The 26,273-nt window shown below is 43.3% G+C and overlaps 1 protein-coding gene across 2 annotated transcripts in view; it reads right to left on the bottom strand.

The window, feature by feature from the left end:
* The window catches only part of SPRYD7 (SPRY domain containing 7), a 51,064-nt gene that overhangs the window by 17,659 nt on the left and 7,132 nt on the right, over nt 1–26,273 (bottom strand). The window contains exons 2-7 of one of the 2 annotated variants that reach the window (XM_069601432.1): nt 24,019–24,161; nt 23,423–23,480; nt 20,270–21,093; nt 12,322–12,417; nt 1,229–1,527; nt 464–1,110 (exon numbers count right to left, since the gene is read on the bottom strand). In XM_069601432.1, the coding sequence (XP_069457533.1) occupies nt 464–569 (106 nt within the window). In that variant the 5' untranslated portion in view covers nt 570–1,110; nt 1,229–1,527; nt 12,322–12,417; ... (1 more) ...; nt 23,423–23,480; nt 24,019–24,161. Of the gene's footprint in view, nt 1–463; nt 1,111–1,228; nt 1,528–4,390; nt 4,455–12,321; nt 12,418–20,269; nt 21,094–23,422; nt 23,481–24,018; nt 25,127–26,273 lie in introns of those variants that run through there. The other variant, XM_069601433.1, reaches the window with a different exon arrangement.

Raw genomic sequence — 26,273 nt, forward strand, 5'->3', positions numbered from 1 at the left:
TGACGGGCTAATAGAAAGCTGTCAGAGCAGAGGAAGGAGCGAGGACAGCTAAGTGTTCTCAACATGTGCGTATTTGACTGAAGCTCGACCGCGGGATAGGAGAACCGAGTAGCCCCCGCGCCCCTCGCCGGGGACGTCTGACGAGTCTCGGGAGGTGGCGGCCCAGAGGAGGTCCCTGTGGGAACGGGAAGGTCCACACGTCCGTATCTCCCCGAGACAGGAGCGGACCGGGCTGCTTGAACACAGCACCAGGCCACGGTGCGATCGGCCGGAGTCCGGAGGAGATCCGCGACGCCGACCCGGGTCTTCGGCAGCGTCGCAGGGCGAGGGCCAGGGGACGACGCCCGGAGCCCGGCGGGGCCCGGCCGCGTGCGGGGCTCCTCGAGACACCCCCGGCTGCCCCCCGACCCGCCGCGCCCGACCCGGGGTGGGCCGTTGGGTCTGGGGAAGGGAGGGCCCTTACCCATGTGCTGCGTGTCCAGCTGCACGGCCGGCATCTCCTTCAGAGGGATGTGGCCCGTCCCGCCATCTCGGCAGCACCGCAGGCAGCAGAACACCGAGGCAGCCATATCTCGTGGACCTCCGGCGCCGCCGCCGCCGCCTGCAGCTGCTGGGCTGAGCCGACACCGCCCCCGACCCCTCCGCTCCGCCTCCCGCCCGCGTCCGAGCGCCTGAGTAGGTGCGGCGGGGGTGGGGGAGGTCTGTGCGCAGCGCGGAGGCGGATACCGCGACGCCCCAGGCCGGCAGAGCGCAGCGCAGGATGAGGAGAAGCCTCCCTGGGCGGAAGACACGGAAGACCAGCCGGGCGTGGCGGAGCTGGGGAGGGCGGGGCTATGGCGGGGAGGGCGTGGCCAGGGGCGTGGCGTGGCGTGGCGTGGCGTGGCGAAGGGGGTGGCGGCCTGGCGGACAACACGGGGCCGGCGCGCGCCTGCGCGTAGGAGGATTTTTTTTCCTTTGCAAAGTCCTGCTTGTGTGTCCTGATAACAGGGATTCGTGAGCTTGGCCGGTTTCCCTGTACGCTCAGGGGTCCTGGGGTGCTGTATCTTTAAAATTGTGCTTCCCTCACCTTAACCATTATCTTTAGAGATGAGCTGACAGAGGCAAACCTGCCTGGGGAACGGGAGCCGATTTAGGAGAGCCCCAAGCTTGTCCCCGCGCGCCCAGGACTGAGAAAACTATGCCTCCACCCGAGAGCCTCTGACGCGCCCCCCACCCCCACCCTCCTTACCGTGACTGGTTTCTGAAGAGTGTTCTCAAATCCTAAACAGACGCACAGGGCCCAGGATTAATGGCTGTTAATGATTGCATTGTGAATACACATCCTGCGCTCTGAGTCGTTGGTCCTGCTGCATTTTAGGTACAGAGATGAGCTTTTCGTCGTGACCTTGGGGTGCCGCGCGGTCGCAGTCGCGCAGGAGGCTACTCTGGGAGGGACCCCTTGGGCAGGGCGGGAGGGCGATCCTTGACCTGTCTCTTCCAAGCTCATCCTCCTCGTGGGCATGGAGTTCTGATGATTGTGATGGGAACCTAGAGGTAGCGGGAAGAATGTGGGGCCTCCGAAGGAAGTAACTCCGTTTCTTCCGCTTGTTCTTTCCTATTTCCACACAGGAATCTCCCTTGGTGATTACCTGTCATCTTCGTGCTTAGGTAGATCACCCGCCCCGATCTATTTTCCATCTTCAGATCCCACTTGGCGTCTGGAGATGGTGTGGGATGACTATCTAGAATTAACCTGAAATCTGGCTCAAATCTCTGTTCCCAAACAAGGTTTCCTTCCTGAAGGCTTCCCTAGGCTTCAAGTCCTGGAAACCCCGAAGCAGAATACTCTCTTACAGTGTAATGGGTTCCTCTACACAACATTCTGGTGACCTGAGTACAAATATCCTTTATGGAGAAAAATTTCAGGGGCCTGTGTCTCTGATGTTTATACAAATGGTGTTTTCATTATAATACTTATGAAGGGCATTGCAACCCATTCCAGTATTCTTGCCTGGAGAATCCCGTGGACAGAGGAGCCTGGAGGGACAGAGTCCACACAGTTGCAAAGAGTAAGACATGACTGAGGCAACTGAGCACTTTGTACTTGGAGATTTATTATGGTAGGATTAATAATTAAGATGATGATTGAACCCCTCACTGCCTATATACTATTTTCTTGGTAGTCATTTTACACTTGACATTTTCTTTTACTGAAAACTTTGACCAATATTCTGAGAAGTGTTAGTGTTCTAGTTTTTTCCCATTGGGAAGGAGGGGGACTTGAATGTTGCAGAGACAAAAATTTTCTGTCTGTGTGTGAGGTAGGCACTCTTTCACATGTATATATAATTGAATTATTGAAACCTTTGAGAGTGAATATTGCCTCTACTTTCCAGATGAAGCAATAGGCTTGGAAAGTGAAAGTGAAAGTGAAGTCACTCAGTCTTGTCCGACTCTTGGATTGAACCCTGGTCTCCTGCATTCCAGGCAGACACTTTAACCTCTGAGCCACCAGGGAAGTAATTTGGGTAGACACAGATGACTAGGAAATAAACAAGGTGGGATTCAAAGCCCATCAGTTTGACTCCTAAGCCTGCATTTGCTCGACCAGGTCACGCTGCTTCAAATTCTGAAGTTCTGACTCTTGCAATTAAGGCTATAATCCTCTTAAATGTGCTCTCAGTTCAAAAGGCAGGTGTGCACTTTATTATTGTATGTTTCATTAATCTCTGAATTGGCCATAGCAGCCATAACTCATGTGTTTAGACAATAAAATAAAATTAGTTGTTATAAGGTAAAATATTCAGAAATATTATTAAAAGTAGTGCCTGCGTGCATGCGTACTCAGTCATCTCCAACTCTACATGGTGCTGTGGACTGTAGTCTGCCAGGCTCCTCTGTCCATGGGATTCTCCAGGCAAGAATACTGGAGTACGTAGCCATGCCCTCCTCCAGGGGATCTTCCCAGCCCAGGGCATGGAACCTACGTCTCCTGTGTCTCTAGCATTGCAGGCCAATTCTGAACCACCCGCTGAACCACCGGGAAAGTATTAAAAGTAGTACATATACTGAATATATAATGAACATTCAGGCCATTCAAGGTAGTCACATATTCAGTGAAATGCCATACTCCTATACAGCTGTGAATCAGCCTTTACTGTAGAGGCAGAATTGCCCTAGTCTTTCCTGGCAAGAAAAGTCATTTGCTGGGGCACTGCCCAGTGTACTTTGCTCCTGCTGTAGCTACTCAAGTGTACTCAGTGGTAGGAAGCAAGCAAAACCGGTTAGCTCCTGAGACAGACTTTCCTGTCTTGGCAGATGAATGCCATCCATGAGCTCACAGCCCTTATTCCTTCTTATATCTGGGATTCTATTATCCTTTCACTATTACTTTCAAAGAAATTGCCCTTTCTTTTGGAAAAGCACACTGTTAGATATTTTGACAGTCTTTCACAGCTATCACTTTACATAACCATCACAAATAAAGTCTACAAAAGGTTTCCCAATAGTTAGTTAGAAGGTCGTTTATCTAAGTCAAAAGCAATAACAGAGAATGACCACTTGAAAAAAATTACAAAAAAAAAAACACAAAAAACAAGTCTGTTTCAGTGACACATGCCAGGAGCTCAAGAAGTGATAGGATAATAATGTAAAGCATGTGTTTCCGAGTTGAGGTCAACATCGTGCTCAGGATTTTCTTTAATGGTTTTCATGCCAGCCAGACATCTCCTGTGAGTCAACTTTACTCCTTGTACTGGGTCATACAAAATGGTTTCTTTCTTAAAAACTCATTTATCAGTGTAGTAAGCCACACTTTTTTTTTCTTGGGGTTATCCAAGCCCCATTGGTGATCTTTTAAAAATCAGAAACACTACATACAAAAAATAACCTCAGACTTCTAAAATCTAAAAATGTTTCTGGAGCCTTCATCTATTCATTATTATAATTTTGAGTGATAGTAACTGACATTTATGTGGTGTTTAATATTGCCAGGCAATGTTCTAAGTACTTTTAATAAACTAAATTAATCCTTGTAATAACCCCATGAGGTCAAACTGTCCTCCAACTTTACAGATGAGGAAGCTGAGGCAAAGAAAAGATAAGAAATGTGCCCAGAGTCACATAGTCAATAAAGGAAGTTAGATTCAAATCCATGCAAATCTGGTCTGTGTTCTTAATCACTATGCAAACTGCCTCCCTAGGGTGTCACATTTAAGCGTCGATACCCCATTTTCATTTACTTCCTTCTCTTCCTTACCTCAGAAGTTGATGTTTAAATTTACCTGGCATTAGTTGCACTCATTCAGTCTGGGTTTGCTGAATTATAAGGTGTATTACCTACATTCAACAACCAAAAACAAGACAAATAACATGGAGAACCTTTCACTTGCAACACACGGACATTAGTCACCTTGCAGCTTTGCTGTCAGCAGCACCACTGAATATTTTCCAGCTGAGTCCTTCATAGGATGTCTCTAAATGACCCAAAGAAAAGAATATTTAGTACTTTAAATTTCTAAGACACTTAAGCCAGGATGCAGATGGAAAATATAGAGATCTGGCATAGGAAGGGAAAATAAAACGGGGTAAAAGAAAGGTATTTTATAAAAGTACAGGAAAAATAAGAATAATAGAGGATAAAGCAGAACTATTTTTTAATAATAAAAAGGAAGGGGGAAAAAACCAATAGGATGTGCTATATAAATAAGATGCCAGGGAATAAAAAAAATGTGATTTACCAAAATCTTTCAACCTGGATTCCCTGGTGGCTCAAATGGTTCTTTAGAACCTGCCTGCGATGCAAGAGACCAGGATTCAATCCCTGGATTGGGAAGATCCCCTGGAGAAGGGAATGGCAACTCACTCCAGTATTCTTGCCTGGAGAATCCCATGGATGGAGGAGCCTGGCGGGCTACAGTCCACAGGGTCACTAAGAGTTAGACATGACTGAGCAATTAACACTTTCACTTTTTTTTCAACCTAGAAGACGTGTACCTTAATTCCCTTCTCTTCTGTGAAGATAAAGCAGGTTGTCTTGAGCATAAAGTACCTATTTAAGTCTGCCTTTTCTAAACAACTGAATTGTTTATTCATTATTGATTTGTAAGAGTTTTAAAATATCTTCTGGATAAAAGTCTTCTATCAGATATAAGATATTATGAATATCTTGAAAGCAAGCAGGATCCTTATGGGGCCCTTCTGTGCATGAAAGCGTTTCTGTGTCCCCTGTTTTCTTATTTGCAGGAAAAGGGCTTCTGTCTCCTAGACCATCCTGAATACCAAAGAGCAGATTCAAACAGTTGCTAATCAGGGAAGTAAGGGGATGTAGAAACAAAGAGGAACAATCAGAAAATTATAGTGCAAGACCCTGGTGCCTCCTCAAGAGGTATAGGTAACAATATCTTTGAGTTCTACCCGAACCAAAATCCCCACCCAGTGGAGGTTGGCAACTTCAGGGAGAGTACCAAATAGCAACCCACTCCAGTACTCTTGCCTGGAGAATCCCATGGAGGGAGGAGCCTGGTTGGTTACAGTCCATGGGGTCGCAAAGAGTGGGACACGATTGAGCGACTTCACTTTCACTTTTACCAGATTCCTAGAGCAACACCCTGTTACCTCATCACCAACCAATCAGAAGAAAGTCTCATACCCAGCAGCCCTCATCCCAAGTTTTGCCCATGTAAGCTTTCCCCCCAAACCAGGAGAGTCTGGATGGTTATGAGCATGAGCCACGTATTTTTCTTGCATGGCCCTGCAATAAAACTTTCTCTGCTCCAAACTCTGACAGTTTGGGTTTGTTTGGCCTCTGTGCACTGGGCACACAAACTTGTGAACTTGCGTTCAGTAACATCTTCCAGTCTGTGGCTTTTTTTTTTTTGCTTTTTTAGTGATGTCTTTTGATGAAGTTCTTAATTATAATTAGATCCAATTTATCAATTTTTTTCCTTTTCGGTGAGTGCCTTTTGTATCTGTTCAAGAAATCTCTCAGCATTGACAGCCACATTCATTGATTTATGAACTCTTTCACTAGGATTTTTGGCTAATAAGCTTTGTTGATAAACACTGGAATGAATTACTTGAAGGAGCCAGTGTTACATTTTAGGTTAGCTATAAATCCTGCTTTGATTGCTGATCAAAGTAGCTTAGTATGTTATTTGCTGCATACACAATAACATTGCAAAAGGGTATACTCTTTCTATGAAATAATTTTTCAGGGTTCCACCATTTGATAATCCCTATATATGTATTGTCAATAATTTTTTAAATGACATGTCTTTTTCTATATATAGGCAGTAAAACTTCATAATCACATAGGTTACTTTCATATGCTTATAATATAGTGAAGTAAAGTGAAGTGTTAGTCAGTCTGTCATGTCTAACTCTTTGGGACTCCATGGACTGTAGCTTCCCAGGCCCCTCTGTCCAGGGGATTCTCCAGGCAAGAATACTGACTGGGTTGCCATTTCTTTCTTCAGGGATCTTCCCAACCCAGGGATTGAACCTAGGTCTCCTGCATTGAAGGCAGATGCTTTACCATCTGAGCTGCTAGAGAAACCCCTTATAGTAATATATTAATATAGTATATAATATAGTCAATATATTATTATGTAATTATTATATAATTACATATATAATTATATATGTAATAATTAGGTAATATATGTATACTATGTACATATATACATATTTAATGTATATATTATACATATTTTATATATATTATACATCTATTATGTAATTATGTACATATTATGTAATAATAATGTATTGACTTAATATATTGACTATATTGCTTATAATATATTGACTATAATTCATCACACAGGTGATTTTTGACATCTCTCACTATCTTAATGGTCTATATCAAAACTGTATCATTGCTTAATGAAATAAACAATAATAAAGAAATTCTTCTCCAACATTATATGGCTCAAATAATCACATTTTGTGATTGTGCCATTCTATAAAGGACAACAAGACTTTTGTCCTTTTAATTAGAAGATTTATTCTAATTCCAATCAGAGTATTATGGCTTTATAACAACATTCCTTTAAATATTAGAAATATTATATATTTGCTAACTTTATCAATGTTTCTCTGTAAAATGTACATGATGGTTTTTTTGCTTCACTAGAAAGGCATATTGGCACAATGGGTACTTTATTTGTGAGCAAAGTTATGAACAAAACTTCAAATAATCAACTGAATATTACCAGATCTTTTATATATTAGCCATTTTGAAATAATAGCCAATTAAGATTTTTCATATATAAATATATTTACTATACATGTGCACATATGGATGTTCATCTCAGAAATTCACATGAAAATAAAAAACGTAAACTATTCTGGCTAATGCAATTGGATGTGAGTTAATACTAATCACCAAGACACCAATGTTTCTCATCTGTTCTTAAGCCTCATAACATTACTGTAAAAGTTATTATCTGCATTTATAAGATCTGGAAACGGAGGTTCAGAAAGATTAAGTTACTTCAGCAAAAGCATAACTAGTAAGTGCTAGAACCAGATATTAGGACTATTTGCTTCTAAAGCCGGGGTTCTTCCAGTGTTATCTTTCAGCACTTGAGGATATATAGAGATTATATTGGGCTTCCCAGGTGGTGCTAGTGGTAAAGAACCCACCTGCCAATGCAGGAGATGTAAAGAGACACGGGTTTGATCCCTGAGTTGGGAAGATCCTTCCACATGCCTGGAGAAGGAAATGGCAGCCCACTCCAGTATTCTTGCCTGGGAAATCTCATGGACAGAGGAGCCTGGTGGGCTACAGTCCTTATGGTTGCACAGAGTTGGACACGACTAAAGTGACTTGGCATGCATGCGAATCGCATGCAGGACTTCCCTGGTGGTCCAGTGGTTAAGAATCTGTCTGTGAATGTGGGGGACATAGTTCGATCCCTGGTCTGGGAAGATTCCACATGCCAAGGGGCAACTAGACAGTGCGCCACAACTACTAAGCCCAAGCCCTAGGGCCCGAGCCCTGCAACAAGGGAAGCCACTGCAGTGAGAAGCCCAAGCACCTCAACTAAAGAGCACTCTCAGCAACTAGAGAAAAGCTTGTGCGCAGCAACGAAGATCCAGCACAGCCAAAAATACATAAATGAATGAATAAGAATTAAAAAAGCGAAGAAGAACTAAAGAGCCTCTTGATGAAAGTGAAAGAGGAGAGTGAAAAAGTTGGCTTAAAACTTAACATTCAGAAAACGAAGATCATGGCATCTGGTCCCATCACTTCACGGCAAATAGATGGGGAAACAGTGGAAACAATGGCAGACTTTATTTTTGGGGGCTCCAAAATCACTGCAGATGGTGACTGCAGCCATGAAATTAAAAGATGCTTGCTCCTTGGAAGGAAAGTTATGACCATTCTCGACAGCATATTGAAAAACAAAGACATTACTTTGCCAACAAAGGTCCATCTAGTCCAAGCTATGGTTTTTCCAGTGGTCATGTGTATATGTGAGAGTTGGACTATAAAGACAGCTGAGCACTGAAGAATTGATGCTTTTGAACTGTGGTGTTGGAGAAGACTCTTGAGAGTCCCTTGGACTGCAAGGAGATCCAACCAATCCATGCTAAAGGAATTCAGTCCTGAATATTCATTGGAATGACTAATGCTGAAGCTGAAACTCCAATACTTTGGCCACCTCATGCGGAGAACTGACTGAATTGAAAAGACCCTGATGCTGGGAAAGATTGAAGGCAGGAGGAGACGGGGACGACAAAGGATGAGATGGCTGGATGGCATCACCGACTCAATGGACATGAGTTTGAGTAAACTCCGGGAGTTGGTGATGGACAGGGAGGCCTGGTGTGCTGCAGTCCCTGGGGTAGAAAAGAGGCAGACATGACTCAGCGACTGAACTGAACTGAAAAAACCCATGTATAGTAAAATATTAATGGTAGAATCCAGGTGGTAATTACACAGTATTCACTATAAAATTCTCTCAACTTTGCTGTAAATGTTCATAATAAAATGTTTGGGGAAAAAAATCTAGAAATGTAGTTTCATCCTAGATCAGCAGGAAATGCAAAAGAAGCCACTGTTATGATTAGACCTGTATTCTGATTTCTGGGCTCGATAGCCTTTTAGACTGAATCTAATTCCCTGGATTCTGATCTCTCAGGGTTTTTATTACTTAAAACTAGTTACCTGTATTTTGGTTTTCTGGTTTATCTATTTGTTTATTCGTTTTCAAATGCTTATCTTCACCTTCTGTGAACCAGGCCCTCGTTTTCAAATGCTTATCTTCACCTTCTGTGAACCAGGCCCTGTTCAGGTGCTGAGGATACAGTTTTGTCCCTGTTTCCCTGAATCTTCCATCGATGGTTTATTTTCAGTAAACAGTATCTTCGATCTCTTAATTCTATCAGAAATGCTAGTTCCTTCATCTTTGGCTGAGGCTAAAACTGACAGGACCATATTACCCATTGAGGACTACAAGACTCCATTCCTAGAGCCTAGGAGGTTTCTGTTTTTGTTTTTGGTGAGGGGAGGGGCGGGTGATGGTGGTGGTGGTGTCATATCTCCAATTTACAAAAAAGAAACTGCAAAATCTTCCACATTCCCTAGAATGCAGAAACAATTCCTAGTCCCCTCGATTCTCCCTTTTTCACAGCTTTAGATCCCAAAGGACTAACAGCCAGCATTTCTGGTCCCAGTGGCAAAGCCAGCTCTAATGCAGATGCTGTGGGGGAGTAAGATACTCCAATAGAGAGATGGACCCTTAAACTATCATCACCTTATGCCATGGGATTCCTTGTTCATCGGGCTACCTTCTAATTCCCATGTAGGCCCGTGGAGAGAATGCACTATTTGAGTTTTTCTGATGCTTGTGACAGTGACTTCTCAACCAAACCAGAAAAGCAACCAACTCTTGATTAAGAGCTGTTGCGTCATACGTCTGGCACTCGGGGAGAAAATACACCAATCATGCCACCACCACCACCATCATCATCATCATTTTGGTTGCTTGTGGCCATGAATTTCTCAGTGTAAATTTAAATCAGTAATGCTTGCATGTGCGCTAAGTCACTTTAATCGTGTCTTACTCTTTGCAACCCTATGGACTCTAGCCCATCAGGCTTCTCTGTCCGTGGGATTCTCCAGGCAAGAATACTGGAATAGGTTGCCCTGCACTTCTCCAGGGATATTTCAGACCCAGGAATTGAACTCGAATCGCTTATGTCTCCTGCGCTGGCAGGCAGGTTCTTCACCACTAGCACCACCTGGGAACCCCCTAAATCATCCCCTAAACCAGTGACTAAAAACAGGGGATGGGGAACATTCTTATACTCTTTGTCCTTCAGAGCCTTAGTTTTGAACTGTTTTAGCTGATTTAGCCCTCATAAAGCCTTGTTCTTTTTCTCAACTTCTGGTTCTAATCACTACTGTTCTCTTACTGATGACTACTTGTCCTCTGACCTCATGCAAGGCTCATCTTATCAGCTGAGATCTTAGCTTCTGTTTCTCCACTTTTAGCTGTGTTATTTCAGGGTCCTTTGGGAAAGGTCCAGCCAACCTAGGCCCGTGCATCACAAGGATGCTCCCGAGGCCCGTATGCACTGCACACCCAGAGCTGGGGCCTATCTGGGCAGCTTTTTGCACGTAAAATCCCAGGATTATAAAGATTTCCACCTAGTACATATCAACAAATAAAGAATATTGGTTTTAAGGACTTTGTTGTGACAAGGTAAACAATAGAACCATGACTTATAAACCAATATCTAGTGAAAACTAAGAGTATTATGATATATTTTATTTTTATTGGTTGGTAATTACACCTGGATAGTTTACAAAATTATCATAACATTCTTAATTTTATGCTTCCCCCAGGAAATCCTCCCCTATTTTAAATAAAGAGTATTTTATCTATTGAATGCCTTGGTACTTCTATCCTGTTATACAATTACAACACTGTAAATAAACAGAAAGAGCTATGTGGTTTGACTACTTCAGCCAGAGGGAATTAGCTCCCTAAGAAGAACAGTGTTATTATCCTTTTCCTTTTAGAATCAAAAGGAGTCTGATGATAGCTCTTTGAAAGGACGATGCTGAGAAGACTAAAATCTTCTCAAGTCTTCATGTCCCTGTTCTGCTGTCTTACTCTGGATGACTGGGAATAGACTGGAATGTATATCTCTGCTAGGGACCCCAAAGAGCTCACTGCTTAGGACCCACTCCAGCGTGGCTTTATATTTTCTGCATTTTTCTTCTGTTTTTGTTCAGAAAAGCTATGGGGTTAAAAACAGGGTGTGTGTGTGTGTGTGTGTGTGTGTGTGTGTGTGTGATAGAGAGAAACCATTTCAGTTACCATGTGTTTTAGTATTTAATATTATTCAAATGTAGTCATCTACCATTATGATCACTCTAATTGGCATATATTTTTTGTATATACTTGTGGTTGTTCAGTCAGCCAGTCATGTCTGACCCTTTGCAACCCCATGGACTTCAGCATGCCAGGCTTCCCTGTCCCTCACCATCTCCCGGAGTTTGCCCAAGTTCACGTTCATAGCATTGGTGATATATATACTTATATACAGCCTAATAGCGTGCAGTTGGAGACTATTTAGCACGTCTGATGTGAAAGGCTCTGGGCAACCTTAAATCTCCTGTTCAACAAAGCAGGGTATAAATCAACCAATTAACAAGCTAAGTGCCGTGTGTTCAGTTGGGCCTGACTCTGTGACTCCATCGACTGTAGCCCACCAGGTTCATCTGTCCATGGGAGTACTCAGGCAGGGAACACAGGAGTGGGATGCCATTCCTTCCTCCAGGGGCTCTTCTTATCTAACTCGTGTCTCCTGTGTCTCCTGCACTGTAGAAGATTCTTTACCATCTGCCTACAATTGGGGGAGCCATCGGGAAAGCCTCAGAAAGTATACAGAGATACAGTATGTACAATACAGTGAGGACTATTCAAGTCCTAACTTTGCTAGATATTCCAGGTAAAGGTCAAACTGGCACTTTAGTAATTCATAAAGAATTATTATGTATGTATGGCAAAACCAATATAGTATTGTAAAGTAAAATAAAGTAAAAATAAAAATTAAAAAAAAACTGAAATAAAACATAAAAAAGAATTATTATATAAAGGATTATTATTAAAATAACAACTAGAACTCATTTATAACTGTATAAAGGAGACTCTGTTTCTGATAAATATCTCTTATCCATGATTTATTACATAAATAGTATTATTGTTATTTCTTTAATAGGGAATATGTTCATCGTTGTTCAGGATTAACTATTTTATGTTAACACTATATGAGAAAATGCTATCTTAACCTCTCTATGGGACGTGTGAAATCCTAACATACCTGTGGAAATTCAGCATTTTCATTTATCACCAGGCATAAGACATTACTCCACCACCTCCTGCTCTCCAGCCTCATCTTTATTCCCACAGTCACCTCCTGTGAATTAGGACAGAGGACAGAGATATAAATATGACGTAACTGGCCGGCTTTTTCTACCACACACCACCTGACCCAGGTCCTGAGAGTGACATCTGTATGTCTGTCACACACACTTTCACTCAGTGTAAGTGCATAACAAAGCTTAATGCTCTCTGTTCAAATTTGCTTCAGGTACATTCTTAACATATCAGGCATGCATAAAAATAGAGGTGGTGTGTTTGTTTGTTTTTCTGATTAAATCAAATAGGGAGGTGGCTGTCGTTTTTTGGCCACAGTTCTTACATTTGCTGAGAATTAGGCGAGGATTTTTAGGGGTGGGGGAAGCCTGTGTAAGGGCTTCCCGTGAAGCCATTAACTGAAAGCCTTCGGTTTAGACCACAATGTCCAGGGCTGGCCTCTAGCTGCTGTCTCAGGGCTGCCTGGCCTCCTGCCTGTCCCGACCCCTTGCACCTCTGCTCTGCCATTAATAGCTGTTTGTTGGTGGGGGAGAGACTTTCACTTCTACATTATGCTCTTCTGCACTGTCTGCATTTTCACATGTTGACTCTGTGTGTATGTGTATGAGGACACTGAAGTTCTTCTTTCCTTGCCTGCTTTTTTACAAAGCCGTGCATTATTTACATTAAATTATAAACGTGAGATGTTCACCCTGATGCAGCCTGCCTGTGGCTCCTCACAGTCACCCCTTCTCTCTGCTTCCCACCTCATTCTCTCTCCCTTTTCACCTTTTTCTTCTTCTCTGCTCTCATGAGGTTCCAGTGTTGCCTTTCTTCGTTTGCACAGATTTTTTTTTTTTCTCCACTGTACCCTTTGTGGGAACCGTCTTAGAGATTCCTCACAGGTCCTCATTTGTAATTACATTCTTCTTCGGTTGCTGTGATGGCTGACCTATAGGCCATAGCTCGGAAACACTTGTCCAGAGTGACTCCTGCATGGAGTGGCATATTTCTCCACTTCTTTTACTTCTTATCCTCATATGTTTTGACAACAATTACTAAAAACATGTTCTTCCTTTTCCTTCAAGTCCTTTTCCCTCTTGACTAGTATAGCAGGTTTTGTTACCAGCAGAACTTTCTCTAAAGTGAAAGGCGACAGAGAGTTAACTAAAAGACACAGTGAGCTGCTGGGTGTGTCCAGAGTCTGATTTGGTTTGAGAAGAGGAACAGAAACAATTTTTGTATTTTAGAAATCGAGGAGGCCTCTTGGCCTAGTTTGAAAAACACAAACAGATAAAATTCTGTTTTTAAAAAAATCCAATAAAGTCTAGTTGGGAAGCTAAGCTAGCATCTTGTTACTAATGCATCAGAGGTCTTAGTCACATATTTTTAATGCACTTGTTACTTATTAATTTAATATCCGAATGCATAGATCTCCTCCTGGCCCCTGTTAACCTTAATCGTGAGTTTTCTGTGCAGTCCCTCTGGCGCCCACTCTGGAGAGCTCGCTATTGGGACAGCTTCCAGGTAACCTGGGGCTTCAGCGAAGCACCGACCGATTGGCCCGGTCGCTCCAGTGCAGGCCGTGGTTTCTGCGCACACAGAAAATGATGGGGTGAGTCACAGTCCTCCTTTCCAACAAAAGGGCATTGTACTATGCTGTTTGGTTCAGGCTCTGGCGTGCCACTTGTGGTTGCAAACGTATGGGACAGGAGGCGGCTGCAGCTGCATTCTAATGGGCTGCTTCGGGTGTGCCCCGATAGACCGTGAGATACTTTAAGGCTGCGAGGCTTTGATTTACCTTCGATGCTCAGCGCTAAGTGCACTTGTGCTTAGCTTAGGGCAGCGCTAAGCCAGTTTGGCTTGGTTGGAAAGCTGCAAAAGAGGGGAAGGGCTAAAAGTTTGCGCTGTGCTGGGGGGAGCGGGAGAGCCTCCCTGATGAGGCCGGCTGGCCGGCCAAGCGCCGGCAGGGGGCGCAGTTGCACCAGTAGCTAGAACGCCCCACTTGTTTACTTGAGCGTTACCTTTTTCGTGAATCGGCAGGCGTGAGACCCTAGAAATTTAAACTTATACCTGCATATAAGTATTAGAATATGAACTATTGAACAGAACAAACTCGCATTATATTTAGTCCAAAAGGCACAAGAAGAGTCCGGAGTTAGCTTACTGAATACTGAGTCAGTACACCTCCCAGAGTTAGATCTAAAGAGGAAAATTACCTGGTCAGCCTTCCAGGAAATAATAATTTTGCATTCTGACGCTTCTTACACTCACTTGACGAACTATTTCTTCTGATTTAGCTACCTCATTTGTCAGAGGAGAAGCCGACATTTATGAATCCAGTCCTCTAGCCTCTGCAAGAGGATGTAGCTACAGAAAAATTATATAGAGCTTTTCTGGGTTTTAGCCATGCTTTGAAAACACCCCAAAAGAGGGCCATTTGGAAAACTGCACTTACAATCCTGCTCTCTCTCATATATACATACACACACACATATATACATATGTACATGTATAAAATATAACATTTACACACAAAAATATATGCATATAGTATATATTTTATGGGGCTTCCCAGGTGTCTCAGTGGTAAAGAATCTGCCTGCCAATGCAGGAGATGCAGGAGATGTGAGTTCAATCCCTGGGTCAGGAAGATCCCCTGGAGTAGGAAATGGCAACCCATTCCATTGGAAACTTCCATGAACAGAGGAGCCTGGTGGGTTACAGTCCGTGGGGCTGCAAAGAGTCAGACATGACTGAGCTACTGAGCACACAGTATATATTTTATATATGATAAATATATATTAAAAATCTATCTATCTCTGCCTGCAATGCAGGAGACCTGGGTTTGATCCCCTGGAGGAGGACAGGGTAACTCATTCCAGTGTTCTTGCCTGGGACATCCCCTGGACTAGGGAGCCTGGCAGGCTACAGTTCACGGGGTCACAAAGAGTCAGACATGACTGACTAACCACAGCACAGCACAGCACATCTATCTATCTATTTTTCAGGCCCTTTATAGAGGCAGCATAGCCTAGTGACCTCAGCACACAATGTCACTGGGTTTGACTTCTTGGTTCTGTCACTTATTAGCTGTGTGACCTTGTGTAAGTTACTTAACCTCTCTGTGACTTAATTTTCTCACCTACAAATGAGGTTAATAATAGTAAATGTTTCATTAGTTTAAGGATTAAATAGGTTAATTTTGTAAAGCTCTTAGGATTATACTTGGTACATAAAAAAGTACTATAATAATTGTTAAATAAAATTCATAAAATTTTGAAAACACTATCTTAATGATGAATGTAGATCACATTTCATAGGTACTTTTTAAAAGGTTTGAGGTTGGCCTTTAATAGTATCTTTTTTAGGGAAAATCTATCAGGTAATAAATGATAAAGATATGAGAAAGAATGTGTGAGTGGTGAACCTGTCCACCAGATTGAGTCTGAAGCTTTACATTATGATTCCAGGTGAGGCTCTGGTTTCCAGGGTGCAGAAAAGTCATCTGACAATATTTTTTTTCTCATTTTGGAAAACTAAAAAACAGCCCCAGGAATTCCCTGGTGGTTCAGTGGTTAGGACTTTGGGCCTCCACTGTCAGGAGTGCAGGTTCCATCCCTGGTCAGGGAAACTAAGATTCCACATGCCATGTGCCGTGGCTGAAAAAGCAAACAAACAATAAAAAACCCAAAACAGAAATGCAAAATTCAAATGCCCAAATCTTCAGAGAATCATGTGCTTGGAGCACTTTAAATATAACTGCCCCCTTGTAGTCTGCTGTTTCGGAGGAATCACAACTTTCTTTCTGAAGCTGATTCTTCATCAGCTTCCTCCCCTGTTCCTGAGTGATCTGAGCCAGCCACTGTTGTATTCTGCTTGTCTGGGGGTGCTGCAGGGAGTGGCTGGCAGGAAAGATGATCAAGGATAGTCTGTCCAGCCCACGTGGTATGTCTGGACTCCAGGGTCAGTCATTAGAAGTAAGGGGGGTCCCTGTCCCGTGAGAGGCCACTAGGATCCAGCTGAAGACCAAGTTGGGTCAGTCAGGCCCAGCTCTCAGGGGCTGTCACTGGACAGATCAAAGCAGCTCCAAGAGTACAGAAGAGGCAGCTCCCCCTAGTTGGGTAGAAAGATGGCAAGAAAACAGTTCAGTTCAGTTGCTCAGTTGTGTCTGATTCTTTGCGACCCCATGGACCGCAGCATGCCAGGCTTCCCTGTCCATCATCAACTCCCGGAGCTTGCTCAAACTCATGTCCATCGAGTTGGTGATGACATCCAGCCATCTCATCCTCTGTTGTCCCCTTCTCCTCCTGCCTTCAATCTTCCCCAGCATCATGGTCTTTTCCAATGAGTCAATTTTTCGTATCAGGTGACCAAAGTATTGGAGTTTCAGCTTCAGCATCAGTCCTTCCAATGAATATTCAGGACTGAATTCCTTTAGGATGGACTGCTTGGATCTCCTTGCAGTCCAAAGGACTCTCAAGAGTCTTCTCCAACACTACAGTTCAAAAGCATCAATTCTTCAGCACTCAGCTTTCTTTATAGCCCGACTCTCACATCCATACATGACTACTGGAAAAACCATAACTTGGACTAGATGGACCTTTGTTGGCAAAGTAATGTCTCAGCTTTTTAATATGCTGTCGAGAATGGTCATAACTTTCCTTCCAAGGAGCAAGCGTCTTTTAATTTCATGGCTGCAGTCACCATCTGCAGTGATTTTGGAACCAAAAAAAAAAAAAAATAAAGTCTGTCACTGTTTCCTTTGTTTCCCCATCTATTTGTCAGGAAGTGATAGGACCAGATGCCATGATCTTAGTTTTCTGAATGCTGAGTTTTAAGCCAGCTTTTTCACTCTCCTCTTTCACCTTCAACAAGAGACTCTTTTATTCCTGTTCGTTTTCTGCCATAAGGGTGGTATCATCTGCGTATCTGAGGTTATTGATATGTCTCCGAGCAGTCTTGATTCCAGCATGTGTTTCATCCAGCCCAGCGTTTCTCATGCTGTATTCTGCATATAAGTCAAATAAGCAGGGTGACAATATACAGCCTTGACGTACTTCTTTCCCGATTTGGAACCAGTCTGTTGTTCCATGTCCAGTTCTAACTATTGCTTCTTGATCTGCATACAGTTTACTCAGGAGGCAGATAAGGTGGTCTGGTATTTCCATCTCTTTAAAAATTTGCCACAGTTTGTTGTGATCCACACAGTGAAAGGCTTTGGAGTAGTCAATAAAGCAGGAAAACAGCCCTGGAAGAAATGTCCCAGGGTCTCACCTGAGGAGAGGACTGAGTGGAGATCTTCAGGAAGAGAAAAGGGTCCCTAAAAGGCCTTGGCTGTGAGGGGGCAGGGCTGAGAGGCTGTCTGCGAAGAAGAAAGGCTGGTCTCGAGTTGGGTGGAGGGCTCAGATAACCAATAATCAGGGAGATCAGCTGAGGCAGAAGAAGATGCTTGCAGGAAAGTCCCTGAGGAGCATGAAGGAACCACTAAATTCCCCACAGATAGCTTTTCACATGTTACCTGGAGGCCACCATTGGGAGGCTTTGAAAGAAGATACTGGATTACCCCACACAAGCACTTGCCAAGCCAGGTGACCCATTGAGAGAAGCTGCTAATTGTACTAGAGGCAAAATGTTATCTGTGCTAAGTTTATAACAGTTTTCCAGGGGGAAATAAGGACAGGCCAACGCAGCCAAAAAGAGTTGGTTGTTGGCTTTGCAGAAAGTTACAACTGACAAAGAGGGTTGCCAGGTGTCCTGTATTGAACCAGACAGTGTGGTACTTTAGTTCCTAGTGTATTAAAATGCAGCAAATAGTTGTTTTCTTTTTAATCACTATTATTTCAGATGTACTTTTTCTTACATTTCGATTGATTTTTTTAATCAGCAGAGGTTTGTAATTTCACCTTTTATTTACTCTTTCTGCTAAATATTAAATGGACAGCACTGCTTAAAGGAGAATTATGAGCCGTTTGAGATATGAGGAATTCTTCTGGGTATCTGTGTGCAAGTAAACTGTTCCAACACTACTGCTAAGTATTCTGTTAAATAAATATCTGTCTCTTGGGAGGGGAGGGTACACGCTACAAAACAATTTTTTTTTCCCCTCAGTCTCTGTGGGGTGGATATTTTTACAGTCCTAGGAAATGCTTATCTTTAAGGCAATAAAAGATCTAACATTTACTGAGGGTTTACCAAATGCTGTGTGAGCCATCAACATCCTCTATTTTTTCTCACGGTAATCCCAACACAGAGATGCTCTAATTATCCTCACATTACAGAAGAGGAAACAGGCTCAGGAAGATTAAGTATTGAGGCCAAAAACCTAGATGTTATCCTCAGTTCCTCTCCCATCCCCCAGACCCTCATTATTAACAAGTTCTGCCATCTGTAACACCAAAATATATCTAAAAATCTGACCTTTTTTTCACCCTAACTCAAGTCCTCATTATCTTTCTTGCTTGGATGTTGCATTAGCCTCTGACTACCCCTAGGCCACTCTTACCCCTGTTATAATCTTTCTTCCACATTACAGCCAGCATGGTCTTTTTAATTAATTTATTTTATTTTTATTTTTTGGCCACACCCCATGGCATTCGGGATCTTAGTTCCCCAGCTCCCCAACCAGGGATCTAACCCATGCCCTCTGCACTGGAAGCTCAAAGTCTTAACCACTGGACCACCAAGGATGTCCTAGAGTAATTTTTTTAAACTGTAAGTCAGAGCATATACTCTCCAATGACTTGTCCTTCACATTTAAGATAAAGTGGAGAACTTACAAGGCCCTACATGATCCGGTTCCTGGGTGCCTTGTGCAAAGTCTTATTTAATTAACAAAGAATTATTGAGGGCTTCCCTGATTGCTCAACAGTAAGGAATCAGCCTGCAATGAAGGAGCCACGGGAGACATCGGTTTGACCCCTGGGTCAGGAAGATCCCCTGTAGAGGGGCATAGCAAACCACTCCCGTATTCTTGCCTGGAGAATCCCTTGGACAGAGGAGTCTAGCAGGTTACAGTCCACAGGGTCGCAAAGAGTCGGACATAACTGAAGCGACTTAGCACGCACTACGTACGTGCCAGGCACTATTCTAAACACTGGGTGAATTGTTTCTGTCCAGAGCTTACAATAATCAAGGAAATATGTAGGATGATACGCATTATCTTGTAATAACCTATAATGGAGCATAATCTGCAAAAATACCAAAACACTATGCTGTACACCTGGCAACCCACTCCAGTGTTCTTGCCTAGAGAATCCCAGGGACGAAGGAGCCTGGTGGGCTGCCGTCTATGGAGTTGCACAGAGTCGGACACGACTGAAGCGACCTAGCAACAGCAGCAGCAGCATGCTGTACACCTGAAGCTAACACGATATTGTAACTCAACCAAACTTTAATTAAAAAAAAAAAAAAGAAATATGTAGGCTAGCGGATAGTGGATAGGAAAACAGAAGGACTACAACAAACCAGTAACAATGTACAAGGTACAGGTCTGAAATTGGGGTATTGATCGAAGTTTGTCTGTTATTTTTCAAAGAAAATGCATTAAGGCAATGCTTTTGCTGGGACTTCCCTGGTGGCTCAGTGGCTAAGACTCGGAGCTCCCCATGCAGGGGGCCTGGGTTTGATCCTTGGTCTGGGAACAAGAACCCACATGCCACAACTATGACCTGGTGCAGCCAAATAAATAAGTATATACGTGTATATTTTAAAAGGCAGTGCTTTGGAATTGAAAATGAAACAAATACCCATTTTTTTTAAAGGAAAAAAGAAAGGAAAACTGCAGGCAATCTGGGGATGAAAGCAAAGGGTGCAAGTTTAAGTTGTCTTTTCTGGGAGAGCAACTGGTTTATAAGATTAAACTACGCATATGTAAAGCAAAGATTTTGAACCATTTTCTGGGTTACACTTACATCTTTAGTTTCACGAAGGATGACTTGAAGCAGCCACGTTTGTGATGTAAAGCTTATTCTTCAGTGTTATTTTCCATTTGCAAATTGGTTGGGTCCACTTGAGTCAGATGAAGCCCCATTTTGTGGATGTCATTGCTGCTTTTGGACGTGTTCTCTCAAATTAGGTTACAGAAACAAGAGCTGAATCATACACACAGCTGCAGAAATAGATTTCTACTTGCAAGTGTAAGATGAAAAATAGGAAACTTGAGAGAGCTCCTTTAGTGCTGAAACCAATCGACCAACTTTCTGGGTAAAGTTCTGTTTCTTAACACATTCAGAAATCGGTGGGTGGGTGTCCACATGGCCTGAGGAGGCAAGCAGTCCCCTTTTAGAGCATAAGCTGGGGTCACACAGATAGATGTTTGAATCCAGTTCTGCTCTTCCTAGTTGGATGACCCTGGTTAAGTCATTTAACCCTGTTACTTTCCTCATCTGCAAAAACCCCTGTGCCCAGAGCTCCCTCATGGGGGTGGCTGTGAAGATTAATTGAGATGACTGAGTGATTTGCTTGATAAATGGAAGTCATTGTAAACTGTCAGCAGACTCCTCCTTGCTTTCATGCACTTGTATTTTTGTTCTTGCTCTGTTCACAGGCAGCATGAACATGGAATTTATCATCCACACTGGGGCCCTTTTGAATATAAAGGCGGACACCAAACCTGAGAGGACTCCAGGCTCTTAGGAGTAGGTTGGGACTCTCGCAGGCAAACAAAGATGTAGGGTCACCCTCCTGAAGACTGAGAAGCCTGTAGGAGGGGGTGGCTGCCACCACCAGGCGCCTGCTGGAGGGGCAGAGAAGAAGGGGAGGAGGTAGCTGATATTAGTTGCCAAGTCGTGTCCAACTCTTTATCACCCCATGTCCTATAGCCTTCTGGACTCCTCTGTCCAAGGTATTATCCAGGTAAGAATACTGGAGTGGGTTGCCATTTCCTTCTCCAGGGGATATTCCCAACCCAGGGATCAAACCCGGGTCTCCTGTACTGCAGGCAGATTCTTTACCTGCTGAGCAACCAGGGAAACCCAAGGTAGGCAAGGACGGGCCTTGTCTGGATTGGTGTGCTGGTTAGGGACTAATAGTCAGTTTGAAACAGATTAAGAACAGATGAAGCCCCATTTCCCTCCTCTCCTGCCACTTTATAATTTTGGCAACGAACCTCTCTCTGTTGTGCCCAGATTGGGCTGGAGATTAAGCCAGCATGTGCCAAGATAGCATCAGACCACAGAGGCAGGGTGAGAACCCCCAGCATGTTTATGAGTAAGCCTTTTCTTGTGAGCCGAACCATGGGGATTTATGCTACTGGGCTTATTTCTCTTTGTTACTTGCCAGTACAGTGATACACAAAACTGCCAGAATTTAAGGATAACTGACTTTACTTTCAGCTACCCACTCCCATCCTCCACCAACATAGACCTGAATCCAAATCTCTTGACGTTCTGTATATTTAAATGAGAGTCTGGGACAGTTTCTATGACCGGCAAGGTCAGGAAACATTGCTCTTGCCTTGAGAAAAGCCATTTAAACTTTCTGGCTTTGACTTTGCCTTTTGTCGTCTCACTTTTGGGCCTCAGCTATCAAAGGAGGGATGGATCCAAGGAGGCTCTGATGGAGCAAAGACAATCAGGGTGAGATTTCCAATACAGACACATTTCCAGGACAGGGTTTAGGGTTCTGCGGTCTGTCTGCTTCTGGCCCTGCCCTCACTGGGATCTTTTTCATTGCAACTTAGGAGGAAGTGAGCCCTATGCATGCTGTGTGTGCTAAGTCACTTCAGTCGTCTTCAATTCCGTGCGACCCTATGGTCTGTAGCCTGCCAGGCTCCTCCATCCATGGAATTTTCCAGGCAAGAATACTGAAATGGGTTGCCATGCCTTCCTCCAAGGGATCTTCCTGACCCAGGAATCAAACCCATGTCTCTTATATCTCCTGAATTGGCAGGCAGGTTCTTTACCACTAGAGCCACCTAGGAAGCCCCAGTGGAGGCCTATATTTATTATTAAAAAGCAATGATTACGTGTCCCTATACTCTATTTAGTTATTGCTCTTTCTCTTCTTTCCCCATCCTGCTTCCAGAAAGAATTGTTCATACCTCCTGTCTGCACTTCCTTAATTCTCATTCACTCCCAACTATGGTGGGGTGAAGCCTGGCCTAGGCGATCTGCTCTGTGTGGCCCTGAGCAGGTCAGTGAACCACTCCAGCCTTGGTTTCTCCACTGCGCCTTCTACATGAGGTAAGGCACTTAACTCTCTTCCTACCCACCTCTGCCCCTCATCCAGAGGTGAACCTTCTTTTCCTGAAAGCATTAGAAACCTAATTGTAAGGTTTGATGGTTATTTTTCAGAGCTCAACTTGCTTTTCTTGTCAAGAGTTATGACTATATTCAGTTCTTTAGATTCTTTTTTTTCCCTTCCATCTATGTTCCTTTTCCTGGTTTTTGCCTCCTGGTTCTTTTTCCTTTCATAAACTCAACAGTTAGGTGTATTAATGGAATTATGCAGCCATCAGAAAGTATCTATAAAACTGTGGGAAGATGACAAAATGATTACCTGAACATCTTAAGTATCAATAGAAAGAGTGCAATGCAAAATACTACAAGTTAAAAATAAGTAAGGTGGGACTTCCCTGGTGATCCAGTGGTTAAGAATGCACGGGGACATGGGTTTGATCCCTGTTCTGGGAAGATCCCATATGCCTTGGGGCAACTAAACTTGTCTGAGCCTGCACTCTAGAGCCATGCTCTGCAAGAAGAGAAGCCACTGCAATGAGAAGCCAACTAGAGAATAGCCCCCACTCGCCGCAAGTAGCAAAAGCCCAGGAGCAACAATGAAGACCTAGCACAGCTAAAAATAAAAGTAAATAATAAAGGAAAAAAAAGGTAAGGTGCTGATGCTCTTAAGAAGGCATTATGACCACATGACCAGAGAAAACAGTGTATTAGCCTAGACTGCGGCCACACCCACACTCACACGCAAGGTCCACCAGGGACAAAGGGAACATCACAAACGAGCAAGTGTCATTTGCTATGAGCACCCTGGCAAGCTGGGTCTGAGCCCTGCTTTGGGTTTCAGATCTGAAGACTTCCTCTATCTTCCAGACATAAATAAACTCTTACCTCTGCAGGAGCCTGTCAGATAGGTATGTCTAGTCCTCTGCCTGAGACGAATCAGATCCTAGTTTCAGCAGTGAACAAAGAGGCAGCAGAAAAGATAAATTCTCTTTTGGGTGTGTTGAAGCAGGCTCATAGGACTCAAGAACTGATTCTGATAACTCTCCCCAATTCTTCTCAATTCTGATAACTTTTCCCAATGTGAGTTCACTGAACTCACATTGACAGCTTAAAATCAGCCATGATGGGAGAATTTACAACATGGAAAATGGCAAACAGTACAAAGTATGGCTCTCCACGCACCGCCCCCGCCCCCAACCTTGCCCAAAGCTGAATGTTAACTGTTCATCTGCACACCATAGGAGAGGGCAGAAAACCCATCAGCCTCCCCTGCTCTGAGCTGGCCCTGGTTATATGTAACACTTTCATTATAGGAAGAGACAGGGATGTCTAGATTCATATCTGCAATAATAAAGATGACAACAATGATGATAAACGCTAACTGAACACATCTGGGCACTGTGCTTCACTGTACTAGCCAAGTGCTTCCCAGGCATGGCCTTAATTTACACTTGACTTTATGAAATAGGGATTGTGATTACCTCTGTTTCACATATGAGGAAATTGAAGATCAGAATAAGTGATGTGTTAAATGTGCCACTGCTGGTGATTAGAAGATTCTGGATTCCAGGACAGGCAAGGCCTCTCAAGCGTCTCAGCTCTCACCCTTCATCATAATCCCTTCCTGGGGAAAGGAGGAAGACAGATTGGAAAGTTTCATCCCCAACTAGCAGTTGACAGCATGTATTTCTATGATTGAAACGTTATATTAAAAAATATGCATCCTTGTATATTGTGATACAACTTAAAAAAAGTTTGTTTTTAAAAATGTTGGCTATGCTGGGTTTTCATTGCTGCGAGGGCTTTTCTCTAGTTGTGGTGAGCGAGGGCTACTCTAGTTGCCGTGCTCAGGTTCTCCTCACGGTGGCTTCTCTTGTGAAGGAACCCCCACTCTGCAATGGAGAGTAATGCTCGCTTGCTGCAACTGAGAGAAAGCCCGTGTGCCTCAATGAAGACCTTGTGCAGCCAAAAATAAGTAAATTTGATTAAAAAAAAAAAGAGGGATCTGACATTGGCCTGGAAAATCTTGGAGAGCTAACCTGGGATATGTCAGGTGTGCTGTGCTTGAAGGATGAGGACAAGGAGGAGCAATGTGGGGCCCAGCGAGGGGCGTTTGTTAGGGAGACAAGGAACTGTGGGAGCAACAGGAGGAACCTTGAGCAACACAAGGGCTGACTCAAACACTTGCAGAGAGGAGGACTGTGGGAGAGGAAAAAGGGCCACGCCTCCCTAAAGTGTATATAAACTTAAGAACGATGAGACTGAGGGTTATCGGTTTGTGATCTCTGCTTGGCGGGGAATGTGAGTCATTAGGTGATAGTCTGGAGAGTGTCCTGAACCTGAATGTTCAAAGGATTCTAGAACTTACATTCTGGATACAAAAGGACAACCCAGCAGGAGTCCCTGAGCGCGGCAAAGAAAAACTGGGCGTGAACGTGACGTTACTAAAGGCCAGGGAAAGAGGGCTTTTTAAGGAAGAGTCAGTGAGAACTGCCAAGAGACCAAAGCAAATGAGAACTGAAAAAACTGTCCGTTGAATTTTACAGCCTAGAGGTCAGTGACCTTCCCCAAATGCCGCCCTGGGCTCATACTGTTTGACAAGTCTCTGGCATCTTCTTGATTGTGTGTCTTTTGCCGTGACTGGGAGGAGCGTGGGCTGCTTTAGATCCAGCGCAAGCTCCCGGAGATCTGGCCATCTTCTCGCCACAACCAGGGTAGTGTTGTAAACAACAAGACCATTATAAGATAAATATATATATATATATCTTTTAAAAAATAATTTCATTTGTTTGGTTTTGGCTGGGCCGGGTCTTCGTCGCTGCGCGGGCTCCTCTCTAGCTGCGGCGCGCGGGCTTCTCGTTGGGGTGGCTTCTCCTGTTGCAGAGCACGGGCTCCAGGGCATGAGGGCTTTAGCAGCTGTGGTTCCCGGGCTTTGGAGCGCAGGCTCAGCGGTTGTGGCACAAGGGCTCAGTTGCTCCACGGCATGTGGGATCTTTCCGATTCAGGGCTCGAGCCCGTCTCCCGCATTGACAGGTGGATTCTTTACCACTGAGCCACTAGGGAAACCCCAATAAGATGAATACATTTTTGACAAGGCATTTATTACCACATGCTTTGATATCAGAGAGACTCAACTGGACTCATTAAAAAACAGAAGCATATATTTCTCATGCAGTGCTGTATAGGTAGGTATCTGATACATTTAGATCTTCAGAGCCAAAGTTCTATGATGTACTACTACTGCCTTTACTTGAGATAAAGAAAGTGTGTTGGAAGTATAGAAATCTACCAGTTATTTAAAACTATGATATAAAACTATTGTACCCTTATTTGTGGAAGAAATATTCTAAACATGTCTCATAGAACAGGGTGAGAGTAGTTTCCTAAATTGAAATTATAAAATTTCTTATTATAACTGACATTTTCAAGAGAAAACTAGAGCACATGATGATTAACGAACTCAACACAAAAATTCCAAACTAAACAGTTTCTGCAAATCAACTTCTCTTAAAAACTGCAAATATTTACCTGAATGAATCATTTCTTAAGGCCCCCATAAAATAACTCTTTATCAAGAAAAAAATTCCACATGTATGGGAATTAAAATTAGAAAAGATTAACATAATTGAATGTAATCATCATTAAAATATCAAAATAGAGCATTATGCTTCAAAGTAATGATTTTTAAAGCTCTAATGTGGAATACTTAAAGTATAATTAATATTTAAGTAATATA

The sequence above is a fragment of the Ovis canadensis genome, chromosome 10 (genome assembly GCF_042477335.2).
Source record: "Ovis canadensis isolate MfBH-ARS-UI-01 breed Bighorn chromosome 10, ARS-UI_OviCan_v2, whole genome shotgun sequence".
NCBI classification, from domain to species: domain Eukaryota; kingdom Metazoa; phylum Chordata; class Mammalia; order Artiodactyla; family Bovidae; genus Ovis; species Ovis canadensis.